Here is a 15251-nt window from a genome sequence, read left to right on the forward strand (position 1 = left end):
GTCAGGGAAGAAGCACCTTAATGAAGTCCATAAAGCTCTTAACTCACAGCCGTGAACCAGAGCAACCAAACATAGGGCTTGTCTACACGGTGCAGTATTCTGTGCATTTGTTCATTCACTGGCCTGCATAGACCCTGCTGGCGCACACTAAAAGTTCCCTAATTCACATTAATTAAGTAGTCTCATGCAGCATGCTACATTACATTACAGTACTACCTTAAAACACATTAGGGAATTTTTAGTGCGCACCAGCAGGTCCACATGTATCTGTTACTACACACACACACTAGTGTGCACTAAAATTTACTCCCCTGTAGTGCAGACTACACACTATGTAGACAAGCCCTTAAAGTCAGAAAACAAAAGTCTATAGGTTCTAGGCCAGTGTCCTAGTACTTGAACGGGCCTGCAACCTGTAGCCATCAGCATGACTTCTGGTCCACCCCACACCCATCGCACACATACACGCTTTCCTTACTCAACTTCCTTTTCCTGTTTATGTAGCCCTGGCCCAAGGACAGGGCAGGATGTTTCTGGATTGTGCCCAGACTGTCTTGGCTGTAAACTCTAGATTGATTCTTAAAGGGGCGGAACACCCCGCCACAGGGAGCAAGTTTAGAGATCAGAACACTAGGGTGAATACCAAATGTTACAGATGAGAATGGAAGAGCTACTGCAGAGAAAACTCCTAGGACAACCTGCACTACTGAAAGCAAGCACCACAGTTGCAATGAATTTTGTTTAGAAAGAAAATAATTTCCTTCTATGCTTTAGGGAAAACATATGTGCTTTCTCTCTTTGCTGACAGAGATAAAGAATTAAAGGGGTAGATCTAGTGTATTAATTGAACATATGCACATACAAGAGGAAAGTGTAACTGGATGCATAATTTGCACATGTTGTTACAGCATCACAGTTGCTTTTACTGCAATTATTCACTCAGCTCTAAGGCTTACCATATCCGTAACAGCCGATAGGCACAGTACCAGGGGTCATTTATACAAATTCATTTTCTGACCATAAACCTATTTAAGTATATGGGAACTGCAGAGATAATTCTGCAAAGTCTCATAGGATGCACAGTCTGTCTAATCTACCTAACTAATTTAAGCAATTATAATGCACCCACCATCGCAGTATCTTGAATCCACAAGCTACCCAAGGAACCTACCTCGTGAATTAAAGGTGAGATTTTCAAAAGCACTCAGTGCTGGCCTAACTGCTCCTATTGAATTCTGTCCCTACTGAAGTCCAAGTTTTACTTGCATCCGACAAAGTGGGCATTCACCCACGAAAGCTTATGCTCCAATACATCTGTTAGTCTTAAAGGTGCCACAGGACTCTCTGTTGCTTTTTACAAGTTTTACTACTACTCCAAAGAGAGCAGAGTAAGACCCAAGATGAGAGCTTATAAAATCCCACCTTAAAAGTATAACAGTTCTTCTTTTACATATCCCATGATGTTGGAATTTTATTAAACTCCTTCACCAAGAGAAAGTGGGTAATTTCAAGTGTCGCTTTCCTCTCCAGCACTTAGAGTCCGTATTTTGCGAAAGGGAAGGGGGAAAGATATTCCATGACTTGGATTAATCTGTAAGATTGTGAAATGAAAGCATTAGGATGGAAGTCAACAAAATCCAGGAAGAATGACTTCGCTAGTTTGGACACCTACAGAGGATGAATGAAGAGGACCTGGTGAAGGTAGGATGTCAGGAGAGGGTAGTAGGAAAGGGACCCCGAAGAAAGCGTAGGAAGCGATGGATGGATTGCATCAAAAAAAGATGGTAAGCAGATAGACCTTAGTACCGTTTCAGACAGACAAAGATGGTGGATGTTTGCACAATGACCCAACCCCAGATGATGCAGGGTGGGGAAGGAGAAGGTGGAGTAGGAGAAGAAAGGAGTGTGCAGTAGTCTCACTTTGAGATATGACTGAGATATTTAAAACTGGACTGGACAGAGGATAGAGGACTGGAGAATTCTCTGTATGGAACAATCTTGGGCCCCAGGGCAAGGCTTGGATGATCTGATAGATCCTTTCCATCTCTTGCTTTTGTAATTCTATAGATTTAGCTATGGCTTGTGTCTAGACTTAATTAGGTACTCTTATTTTAAGCAAGCTTGTTAAGACATAAAAATAGCCTCATATTGGCTTGAAACCATATATTGAAATAGCCAGCATTTAGAGAAATGCAAATACTTATAATCTAAAACACTGAAGAGGGAGTAGGCTAAATTTACACCATTTCCCCTTTCTTATTAGATTCATAGGACAGATATAGATTTTGACACCACACTATTTTTCTGTTCTTCACTGCAGTCTTTGGCATGAGAATGAAATATTAGACTTGCAAATGCTTTACAATAAAAATAGACAGAACCAAGAGGACAGAGCAGCACCATGACATGGATAGATTTCAAAGGGTTTTAACAATCAGCTGAACCAAATCACATGAAAAACACTGTAAGAAAATTAATCCACCAGATAATAAAGGATCTTGAAAATGATGCAAACAGAATCCATTCTTCTTCCTGATTTCAGGACTGGAATATAATGCACTCTCTTCAGTTGCTGTACAGACAAGAAGAGCACACAAATGTGCGACTAGACTTACTGACTGTATAATAAAAGGATATAATACAGCTGCACTGGAAGTCACCAACTACTTATCTCTGTTTCCAACAGAGTCACTGCAATATCCCATCATCTGACCCCACCATGAAGTATGTGAGTTATATTACCTGTTCAAGTTCTAAAAGCTGTTCCAGAATAACACTTATAATCAGGCTTCTCTGGGGTCCCATCACCATAGTATCTGACCACCACACAGGCACTGATGAATTTATTGTTACAACATAATAGATAGAGGAGATAAGTGAATTGCCCCAGGTCACATGGGAAGTCTGTGACACAGCTCAAGTGAACCCAGATCTCTTTTGTCGCAGTCTATTTCCTAAACCACAAAACCATCCTTCCTTTGTGCAACTCTGCTTTACTTGTAGTGGGAAGCTATGGAAATCCCTTCCCACACTTTAGGAAAGATGTGAACAAGTTGGAGAGAGCCCAGAGGAGAGCAACACAAATGATAAAAGGTTTAGGAAACTTGATCTATGAGAAAAGGTTAACAAATCTGGGCATGTTTAGACTTGAGAAAAGAAGACCGAAGGGGGAACTGATAACAGTCTTCAAATATTTTAAGGGCTATTATAAAAAGGACAGTGATCAATTGTTCTCCATGTCCACAGATGGTAGGACAAGAAGTAAGAGCTTAATCTGCATCAAGGGAAATTTAGGTTACATAGGAGGAAAAGTTCCTAACTATAAGGGTAGATAGACTCTGGAATAGGCTTCCAAGGGAGGTTATGAAATCCCGATAATTGGAGGTTTTTAAGAACAGGTTGGACAAACACCTGTCAGGGATGGTCTAGATTTATTGGCCAGGCCTCAGTGCAGGAGGCTGGACTTGATGACTTCTTGAGGTCACTTCTTGCCCATTTCTATGATACTATGATATTTATTTCCCACCACAAAGTTCTCAAAGCTACAGCCTGAGGTAAACAGTGTGGCCTGATATATTTAACTAATGCTAATGAAAAACACAGAAGGTTTATACCACAAACCACAGAGTATATATAACTTTTCTGTGGTTTGCATTAGCACCCGATAAATATATTCCAAATTCTACCACCCTTACTCACATTGGGCAGTACTTTGCTCTGATGGTCATCCCGGGACTGCTCAACTAGACAGATCATCCCCACCTGGTGGGAAATGGAGGGGAAATGGAGGAGGAAACTTATGCTGACACATCATCCCACTGAAAGGTGAGGAAAGAAGTTAAGGGGGATGAGCCTGGCCAGAACAAGAAAGGCCCTAAATCTGGTCTTGCTATTGATCTCTGCCCACAGCTTCAAGGCTTCTGCGTGGCTTCCCTTCCTCTAAAGGCCTCATTAACCATGTTCATGTCTCTGCTGAGTTTGTCATAGTTACTGCACCCAAAATATATCTAACAGGCCTTATTCAGGCAAAACTCCCATTGTGTCAGGGAGGAGTTATGATCGCAGGATTGTGCTCTGCAAACTCAATTTTGCTTGGATGCCCACACAGCCGTGGAACAGAGAGGATGAATCTGCATTCTCCGTTTTTGCTTTTCACAAAGCCCACACTCTGTATCTGACCTATCAATCCTTATCCTTAAAGGAAATCTGCACAACACTTTCAAAAGATGAACCTGGGATCTTATATTCATAATTTTGCTAGACACTCAAAATCATGGACTGAATAGAGACACTGGATTTATGGCTTATTACAACAATCTATAACCCACTAACAACGCCCCCAGCTGCCTTCCTCCCTCTTCTTCCCCCCCCCCCCCATGAGGAGGGATGTGAATGAGCCACTTCATCTTGAATGGGCCCTTGAAATATGTGTTAACTACTTATGCTAAACAATCTGTTCCACCTTGTACACCTTGTATTTAGCTGTGACACTCTGAGTATGTTTACCAGATGTGCAGAGCTCTGTGTAAGCTTGAAAGCTTCTCGCTCACCAACAGACGTTGGTCCCATAATAAAGATATTACCTCAACCACCTTGCCTCTCTAATATTCTGGAACTAGCAAGGCTACAACAACGCTGCATATAATACAATCTTGGCAGGTAAATTTTCTGTCCTGCAATTTACTGACTAGGATTTGTGAATGAAAGAATGATGGTACTGCATTATACCCCTGTTAAGTCTCTTCTCATTCAGAGGGAGCATTTCTCAGATGATCTTGGATAAATGTGACCTGCTTAGATTAAACCATTTGCCTTCTCCCACAGCAAACAGCTGCCACATTTCATTAACATTAAGTGATCACAGAGGAGCAAAAGACAGATGCTTTCAGTTTCACAGGGTGTAATCTTTGATTTAGATATTCCCATTAATATGTTTCGATGCAAAATTTAAAAATAATATTAGCCCAAGGTTCGGTCCTTGATTCAATTACAGGTAATTTATTTAATTTGGTCAACGAACCTTGAGTGCCACAATAAGTGATGAAATTCAGAATTTTATTATATTATAAAACTAAAGCAAGCATTTATACTCATATTTCTAAGAAATAACACCAAGGGGTGATCAGTTCCTAGATGAAAAAATGGGTGTAGGGTCCTTCCTTTAAACTGTGCATGACGGTGTATGGAGTGCCACATAATTTGGGAGCAATCCTATTTATAGTAAATTATAATAAGCTAATTAACAATAAGTCCCCCTTTTTATCATATTTATTTTTCCATTACCATATTTACTCTTCCATACCCCAAAATCCAAATATCTTCTACTTCCTTATTGGCTATTAATATCAAACATCATTCTAATTATTATTTGCATCAATGCAAATTCTTCAGTTACCAATATTTAAAAACATCCAAAAATTCCCCTACAACATTGGCTACAAACGTTTAAAACAAAAGCATGTTTACTACATGACCCCAGGTTATGCCTTGAGTCACTTCTATTAATAACTCTTATTCACTTATGCTAACAGCTTAACTTTAGCTAATATGCAGCCTAAATTTTAGGCCTAAAGGCCTGCTCCCTACTTGCATTTCAACACACTTAAATTAGCATACGCAAACATTACCCTCATACTCTACAATGGGAAGGAATGCCTGGCCTGAGTGTATACCTCTTCCAGCATCAGGTAACTGCTAACCTCATTATAGGTCTGAGCCAATGCCCCTTCAAATCAATGAGAATCTTTCCATTGACTTCAGTAGGCAGTGCCTACAAGCCAAGCACTCCCAGAAACCTTATTGACTTTAACAGTCTTGCAGAACCATAAGACTATTATCAGGACCCATGTTAGCTAGAAACGCATATATATGTTAGCTATAAATGCTGTTAAAGTTGAATTAGAATAGTCATAGCTTTGTAATAACTATGCTTTTATAAATGAATAGCCATCTGTTATAAATACGAATTTTAATTGAATCTTCTAAAGATTTATTGACACCTCGCATAACACTCTGAAACACTTTTCATTTAGAACTAACTCCTTTTTGATATCATATAGTACTGCATTCTTACTTACTAAGGATATTTGTATGAAACAGAATTTTTACTCTGTGTCTACACTACAAGTGTTACAGTGGCACAGCTGATGCATAGCAGCTACTCCACTGTAGAATAGACACTTGCTACAGCAACATAAGGGTTCTTTCCTACTTTTTTACTACTTCTGTAGTAAATCCACCCCAGCAAAAGGAATGGAGGAATTATTCTTCCGTTGACCTAGCAGTGTCTATTCCAGGGCACAGATTGTCTTAACTATGTCTCTCAGCGATGTGAATTTTCCACACCCCTAAAACAATATAGTTAGATAGACTTAAATTGTAGACCAGGCCTACTATAGAGTTCATGGGCTCCTGTTGCTTGTTCCCCTCTCCCCCAGACAGTCACAGACACAATTCCACCCAGGCATAAGCGGAGACATATTAAATTTCATAGGGATCTGTTTCATATGGAGGAGGCGTTCTGAAAATCAGGAAGCTAGTTTCAATCTTAACTATGGAATGACAACCACTGTTCCATAATATTTTACGCAGAACTACTGGTACAGTACCACATCTCCTCACAGTTGTTCAAAGTCCTTAGAAACAGTATACAGCCTGTGAGACAGCCAATTATATCACTTTTTCAAGCGGAGAAACTAGATCAAGCATATGTCAAGTGACTTGCCCATGCCAAGTTCCCCTCTTTCACCTCTAGAGGAGACTGCACAGGTTATCTGAACCCAGCTGGTAATTTTATGAAAGCATTGTTGCATCCCTGCTACTCTACATGCTCTCAGATCTGTTTAAAAGCTATTGAAACAGTTCGTTTCAGAGACATTTATAAACCGGGTGTCACCAATGAAGTTCTAGCTGAGTCTGTAATGACTCAACTTTTTGTAAAATACAGAGTGATAAATGAGCCGATCATCTTTAGTGATAGAATGATTCAGTTTCAGGAACAAAAAGCCAAGTCAACTACGACAAGATTTAAGCATATGTGCAATTTAAGCAGTTTCATGATAGTCTATTGTTGGAAGTAGCACATATAGGTGACATCTGGAATCCAATTACTACTGTTTTGCTTTGGTGTAACTGCAATGGAGTTACTTCTGATTTATACCCGGGTAAGCAAGAAGTGAGTCAGGCTCTCTACCTCCAGTGTAATGTAAATGTTTAATCATAGCATTAATAGTGTATCCAAAGCTTGGAAAGGTAGCCATCCATTAACCTAACTGTCTGAACAGATGTAAATATTTTAAAAATATTGTCAAAGGATTGTCATTAAATTTGTATTTATTAATAATAATAATAATAATGTGCTAAACTAATGACCAACTCTCCTCTTAATGACATTTTGTAAACTTGAAAATGAAATCAATATTACTGTTCTTTCCCTGGTGCTTCATTGCATATGCAGAGTGGCTTGTTACTCTAGTGTTTCCATGGAGTGCAAGAGTGAGCATGCTGCTTTATTGCAGTTTCTGGGCTGGTGTATTGTTATCAAGTTACTCATGAATTCTAGACTGAGCACCCTTGTTTGCTTCTGTAGAGTTTTTCCTCAGTATCTGTCTGAGCACAAAGGTCTATTATTTTGGGGTTGCATGTGAATGTTGGGGGATCACAAACTACCTTGTTACTGTAGGATTGCTCATGAATTTTGGGCTGTGATACTGGTTTGTAGGGTTGCTTACATACATTGGGCTGTTGCTATTTTTTTGTTTTGCCCTTTTTTTTTTTTTTTGATGGGGCGGGTTCAGGGACATCCATTTTTGAGGGTTTTTTGAGGGTTTTTGGGATTTAAAAAAAAATAAGGCATGAGGGCTACAATAAATATTTCAGTTCCAGGTTTACAAAAGAGAGGAACACGAAAAGAAAATCTTTTTGCATTTACAAATGGATAGAAAACTGTCTTAACCAGGGCTGAAAATCCTGAACTCTCAGTAGCTCATTAGATAAATATTTTCTTGTGTTTTACATTTCTGAGAAGCAGATTATCACTGAAGTAGGAAAACTGTAATTTTTAAGAAACTGTTCCCTTAATGCTTTAAAAAACTACAATACCAATTCTGGATTATTTTTAACACACAAATTAGTGCTGATCTTACACAATTAAAGCTGTAAACAATCTTTCCAGGTGTTAAAAATCTGCTGGTAGTGTTGCTCTGCAGAATTAAGGCCTAAAATTTCTAAAGGTAAAATTATGCCAGTAATTCCAATAAACTCTCCTTTATAGGGCTTTCTAACTTGACGACAAAATTTCCTGAGAGATGAAGTTTAGCACACAAAGTCTCAGGTTAGGTATCTAAAACAAATGTAGTGCTTTTTAAAATTGGGGGTTTTCATTATATTTTCTTGGACTGTTGCATCTAATGTCAAATTGCAGCATTGCATTTTAAGTTTTCTCAACACATTTTTGAAAAAACTGTGACCAGAACTATTTTTTACAAGGAACCAAATTAATCTCATCCCTTGTCTGCTAAATTGCAATCTCTATAAGAGAATGGTTTATTAACCTATAGTGCCACCTAGCAAAAACAAACATCCATTTTTGCTGATGTGCTTTTAAAGGGAGCAGCCTACAATGGTATACTAAATAAAAAGAGAGAATGAAAATATTGCAAGCATGTATTTTAAGCATCCAGTACAAGATTTATTTTTAAAAGCAACTTTGATCAGATATTACATTGATGAGTGGAATAATAAAGCTCTCAGAGAGATTCTGAAATTCTAGCATTCACATTTTGAAAGCGCTAGGCCAAATTATCCACTGACTTGTATGCAGGATAACATCATTAAATTCAATGAAATTGTATTGTATGGCTATAAACCAGGGCAGAATTTATCCCATTATTGTAATATTATTATATAAACCCCCAAACCAAGGAAATTCTTAATTGATTAAATCTACAATATCAAGGCACAATAGCATTAGCACCTTACCTGAAGACAATAGGAAGATTCCTTTGACTTGCCATGGCACTAAGATACCTAATAAACTTGTTTTGTCTTTGCGAGATAGGAATTTGCTTCTAGGCCCATGTGTGATTTGGGAAGCTCAGCATTTCATGGATTTTCATGTGGTGACTATTCAGATATAGTAGTTGAAAGGATGCAACAGTCAAATGTTATAGTGGATGCTGTTATAATTACCCTTTTCTACATGCAATCGCCTAGATAATTCACATAAATCCTGTTCCTGTATGGAGAATTTGCAAGAGCAGCTTAAGTAACTGCAGTTGAAAAATTTGCCCTTTGCAGTATATTTTCTTCTATTTTTTGTTAGTTACAGTCCCATAAATCCTTGTCTAGTTTACTTGGCAATATTGCTGGAAAATATTGTAAAGTTCATACAGACACATGAAACTTGAGAAAGTGTCATTCACTTTTTGGAGACTGAAAAGGTATTTGTGTTATCCTAAGTATTCACTTAGGCCTTAATTCAGAAAACCAGTTAAGTATGGTTGGAATTTTAAGCATATGAGTTGTTTCATTGAATTCAGCTGGGTCTACTCATGTGCTTGAAGTTGCACACGTTTAAGTGTTTTGTTAAATCAGGTCTTGGTTGGCAGTCTAGAAAATATCAGCATTCTAATAGTCAATAAAATGCATTCAAAAAAGCTCAGACTCTGCATGGTATAAAATTTGGATTGTACGCTCATCAGAGCAGGGACTGTATCTTTTTAGTGTGTCTAAAAAGTGCCTAAATTTTCAGATAATCTTCAGCAGTTGCTTCTTTAATCACTGCTGTCTGACTGAAGCTGAAAAGTTGCACCTCACACTTAAGAGGATGAAATATCATCCAAGAGCAGAATACTGAATTACAATGATCCCCTGAAAAACTGGAGGTCAATGGGCTGATATGATAGATTGGCCTTTCAGAAGATATGGAGTATGTTCCCTCCCCCCCGTTAATAAGGGAAAAAGCTAAATGGAGTAGGGTAGAACACCTTGAAGGCCTGAAATCTTCCTATAATCAGAGATCACTTGCTAATCTACACACTTTTTTTATTATTATTTTTATATTGTGGAATAAAGGGTTCTTTTGATTCAAGATTCTTCAGTTAGAGCTGCACAAAATAAAGAGGAATTCAGGGTCCCTTAAATGAGTCTCTGTGAGCAAAGATCCCCCCTTTTCATGATGTATCTTACAAAAATGTCCCATATGGCTGATTTGACGCATTAAGTTTTTGGATAGTTCCAATATTTTTTGATTGGCTCTTATTCATCTGAAGCCTTGCTTTTTCACATGGAGCCCTCCAGGCCTTGGCACACAAGTAGAATATTGTTTGCTATAAAACAGAACGAATGTTTACATTTTGGTTTCCTATTTGCTGATTTGATGCAAAGACTCTGGTTACAGAGATCTCCTGTATCAAACTGGGTAGGCTTTATTTGGTTGATTTCACCTTCTATTTCTTTCAGTTTATGTATAATTTCTGCTAGCAATGGCAGATTGAGGTAAAAATGTAATAAAATGCTTTACAATGGTGATTCCTATTCCCATGCACTGGAATTAATATACCACCAGATTTAGGATCAGAGAGGAATTTTCCACCAAAGAATAGCAGTCAGAACCTTGTGAATAGTGGATTTTCATTGCCTTTGGATTACTGAAGAGAAATTATTTGCTCACATCAAGTAGGCATCCAGACACTCAATCACCTGCTGGATATGCAGAGAGACCTTTGGTACTGAGGAAGCTCTATCCTTCTCATCTTCTATGTTTGTGTTTGGATTATGTTTTCCTTCTTGCTATTACAGTGACTAATGATTTTGGGTTTCTCTGTTTTCAGATTCCCAACAATTGACACCCCACAGAGGCGATTTTCAGGATTCCATCCAGCCTCTGAAAAATTAAAGCCCATTAATATATCTCAAGATGGGAACCCAAAAATCACTAATCCCTGTTGAAAATCTTGGCCTTAGATGTTTTCATTGTACTTTAAATTGAAAGAGGTATGGCCCTGTATTTATACATTCATTAAACCGTTTCCTTCACAACAGAGTATATAGATTTGTAGTGCTAGGACCTATGGCATCTTATAATAAAGTAGATAGGGTATGGGTATACTACAATTTGTGCTATTAAGTTATGCTTTTTCAGCTATAATATTGGTAGTGCTGCATTTCTTTCCTTTTGTGCAGAGCAAAGATTAGTCACAACAGGTGGGCTTTTTTTCTCCCCAGAATGTAAAGGAAATCCATACCTTAATTAAAATCTTTAAAAGATAATTTCTATGTGCAAGTGAAGAGGTTCATACTGCTTCGCTATTAGAGTTGGTTATTTCTTTCTCCCGGTCAGACAGGAATAGCTATTCAGACACAAATATCTGTCCATGCCAATTAAAGTTCTTCTGCACTTTGGGGAACAGATAACCAACTGTTACAGCTGACAGATTATTGAGATTTTCAATGTTAATGAATATGAGGCCCTAGGACTAGGAAAGGGTGTTTCATATTCTTATCTTCTCTACACCCTGCACTATCAATTTGTGAAAGCGCTACCCAGACTTCGCTAGGGTCCTTTCCTAACATCTTCTAGCAAGCTCTTTGTTGTGCACCCTTTCTGAACTAGAGCTTTTGGTCTTTTTAATGCTTACCCTTCATAACACCCTATTCTTCTTTCCTGCCCAGAGAAACAAGACCAGTGCTGCCCAAAAGAGTTTCTGGGTATACCCCCAGCTGCAAATTCATATAGAGGCAACAACATCCATCATCAAATGTCTGAATGAAATCTGAATACAGTAAAAAACTCCATATAAACTAAACTGACCAAAACCCCCAATATGTAGCACTTCTATAGTGCTTAATAGTTTTAGATCAGTGTACAAACCATTTTATATTTTACATATCCTTTACACAAATTTTCAAACTACACACACTTACAACTGCCACCCAAGTCAAATAAGCATGCATATATGAAACTGATTCTGGTCAACTGTGTGTAATTTTTTTTAAGAATATTTAATTCTATTATTCAATTTAATTGCAAATTTTTTTTTTTTAAAGCTGCTTTTAGAGCAGTCTACAAAGGTTCTAGTATAGTTGGTACTATAGAGATGTCATGAGACCTGGAGTTTAGCTTTATACTTGGCTGCATTCCAGGAAGTCTGTGAACAAGGAAGTGATTCTCTGTGGTTTTGTTACAGTGAGTGTGGTAGCTCTACTGTCCTTGTCCTGGTGCAGTGATAATTTGTCTTTCATAATACTCAACACTTACATCACACTTTTCATTCTCAGACAGCACTAGAAAGAGCAGCAGCTGTGAAGCAATATTATAGGTGTAAAAACTAAAAAAAAAATTAAGTGACTTGTTTAAAGTGGCCTTCATAGAAATGCAGCACTAGAAGGGACATCAAGATGTCATCTAGTACATTCCCTCTACACTGAGGCAGGATTAAGTATACTTAGACCATCCCCTACAGGTGTTTTGGCTAACCTTGTTCTTAAAAATCTCCAAGGATGGGGATTCCAGTCTCCCTAGGTAACCTGTTCCAGTGCTTAACTAGCCTTATAGAAAGTTTTTCTCAATATCCAACATAAATCCCACTTGTTGCAAACTAAGCCTATTACTTCTTATCCTATCCTATTCCTATTCAACTGATCACCATCCTCTTCACAACAATCTTTTACACATGTTTGAAGACTTATGTTCCCCCTCAGCCTTCTCTTCTCTAGGCTAACCATGCCCAGTTCTTTCAACCTTTCTTCATATGTAATGGTTTTTAAACATCTTATTGTTGTTGCGCTCCTCTGGACTCTCTCCAATGTGTCCATTGTTCTTAAAAGTTTGGCACCCAAAACTGGACACCATATTCTAGCTGAGGCCTCACGACTAAAGAGCACAGCAGAACAGTTACCTCCCATGTTTTACATAGGACATTCCTTTTGATACATCCCAGAATGGCAATTGTGTTTTTTGAAACAGCATCACACTGTTGACTCATTCAATTTGTTATCCACTATAAACCCAGATCCTTTTCTGCTGTACTGCTGCCTAGCCAGTTATTTCCCCTTTTGTATGAATACAATTGATTTTTCCTTCTTAAGTGTAGTACTTTCAACTTGTCTTTATTTAATTTCATCTTGTTGTTTCAGACCAATTCTCCAATTTATCAAGATAATTGTGAATTCTAGTTCTGTTCTCTGAAGTGCTTGCAACGCCTTCCAGCTTCGTGTCATCTCAGTGGTCTATCACTGAACATCCAGGGTGATGCATATCAATGGTGGAAGTGCTAGTGCAATTTTTACCACTGCACCCTTAAAGCTGTCACCATTGTTAGTATCAAGGGAGCTGAAATGATGCTATACCAGCAATAGGTGAATTGGTAAAGATTTTCAAAGTGCATCAAGTGAGTCACTTTCAGGACCAGAATTGCTACTCAGTAGTTCCCACATCCATGTTCAATTCACTAGACCAAACTTCCACAATTCAAAACCAAAAAAACCCAAGTGTATTATTTCTTTTATACAAACATTTAGAATGTTAGGAGAAATTAATTTCAAACATATACAGAATTTTTAGAAGTTAACATGGAAAGCACTTAATACATAACTTTGTGGTATCTTCTCCCCATTTTGTACATGCACAATAGTAGTTACTAAACCGAGCAGATATAAAACTAGACCATTTAGCAGTAGAAATTTATGATAATTTCTATTTGGATATGTAAAATGTTAGTACTGGGGAAACGATGGATCGATTTTGCTAGCCCAAGCCATAAGCCCCCCTCTGATATCCTTAGCCAATATCGAACCAAGTTCTTTGTCAGGCAACTCCTGTAAAACTCGCACAGCTTTCTGGGAGTCATTTCCTAGTTTGCAAACAACATATACTGGGAAAGCCGTTTTGCCATTAGTTCTTTGCTTTTCTTCACATATTCTCTTTTCTAAAAATTTCAAACATTCTTCATTTTTTCCCTCTAGTTTACTTAAAGGAATATGGATAGAGTGTACAAGATAACAGATGTCCACTTCTACCTGTGGACGAACATCTACCAGTATATGAGGGACTTGCTCATCCAGTAGCTTTTTGTATTCCTCGACAGATATCCTTTGTTCACTTGGCAGTAGGCATAAAGTTCTACACTTGTCTGTTGCTGATGAACCACAGAATGCTTCATAATCCTGTAGGCTGGTCATAGCTGGCTTGTCACCACAAATGGCACAGTCTGGCTTCTTGGGTCTTAACTTGATGTTGCGAAATCTGCCTTCAAGGGCATCGAACATTAGCATGAACTGGTTGAAGGTAGAACCTATCCCTGAAGCTATCTTCAGCACCTCCAAGGCCTGGATGCACCCCATGATGCCTGGCACAACGCCCAGGACTCCCCCATCTGCACAGTTGGTCACTGTCTCCGGTGGAGGAGGCTTTGGGAAGAGACAGCGGTAGCAGGGTCCCCCTTGGTAGTTGTACACGACCAGCTGCCCCTCCAGCCGGAGAGCACTGGCTGATACAAGCGGCTTCCCAGCGAGGACACAAGCATCACTGACCAGGTACCTGGTGGGGACGTTGTCTGAGCAGTCGGCCACCACGTCGTACTGCCGGACCAGCTCCAGGGCAGTGCTTGGGCTCAGGGCCTGGTGGTAGGGCACATACTGCACCGTGGAGTTCAGCTGCCGAAGGGAGGCAGCTGCAGACAGGGCCTTAGGCAGCCCTTCCCTAGCTTCCCCGTGCAGGACCTGCCGGTGCAGGTTGCTCATCTCCACCACATCGTGATCTACCAGCCCCAAGCGGCCGATGCCGGCGGCCGCCAAATACTGGGCCAGGGGGCAGCCCAGCCCGCCGCAGCCCACCACCAGCACGGCGCAGCGGGACAGGCGCAGCTGCCCTCGCACTCCCAGCTCGGGAAGCACCAGCTGCCGGCTGTAGCGCCGGATCTCCGCCGGGCTGAGGGAGGCCCTCGCCTCCAAGGGGGGCAGCTCCGGCCCCGCCGCCGGCTCCTCAGCGGCCTCTCTCGCCAGGACGGCGGCCAGCTGCCCCTGCAGGGCGCGCAGCTCCTGTTCCCTCCGGTCTATCTCGGCCCGGAGCCGGGCCGCCTCGCTCAGAGGCATGACCGGAGAGAAGGGGCAAGCAACCCGCGCCTAGCCCGGCCCGCAAAGCGCCGCGAGGTGAGGGACACTTCCGCTTCCGGTCCAACACCCTAACAGGTCCGGTGACAGCCCGACCCATTCCGCACACGTCGGAGTAGCTGCGCATTGGCTGCTTCATT

General features: G+C 40.0%; 1 protein-coding gene across 1 annotated transcript; it reads right to left on the reverse strand.

Moving 5' to 3' along the window:
• Window positions 1–13480: 13480 nt before the first annotated feature.
• Window positions 13481–15135, reverse strand: MOCS3 (molybdenum cofactor synthesis 3). The gene has a single exon (XM_024205805.1). It carries the CDS (start codon window positions 15091–15093, stop codon window positions 13717–13719), a length of 1377 nt encoding a protein of 458 aa, XP_024061573.1. The 5' UTR covers window positions 15094–15135; the 3' UTR covers window positions 13481–13716.
• Window positions 15136–15251: the final 116 nt, after the last annotated feature.

This window comes from Terrapene carolina, unplaced genomic scaffold (genome assembly GCF_002925995.2).
Source record: "Terrapene carolina triunguis isolate 2854851 unplaced genomic scaffold, T_m_triunguis-2.0 Scaffold130, whole genome shotgun sequence".
In the NCBI taxonomy this organism is placed as follows: Eukaryota; Metazoa; Chordata; order Testudines; family Emydidae; genus Terrapene; species Terrapene triunguis.

Coding starts and splice junctions, on each gene's coding strand:
- MOCS3 (XM_024205805.1), bottom strand. CDS start 15,093: ATGCCTCTGAGCGAGGCGGCCCGGCTCCGGGCCGAGATAGACCGGAGG.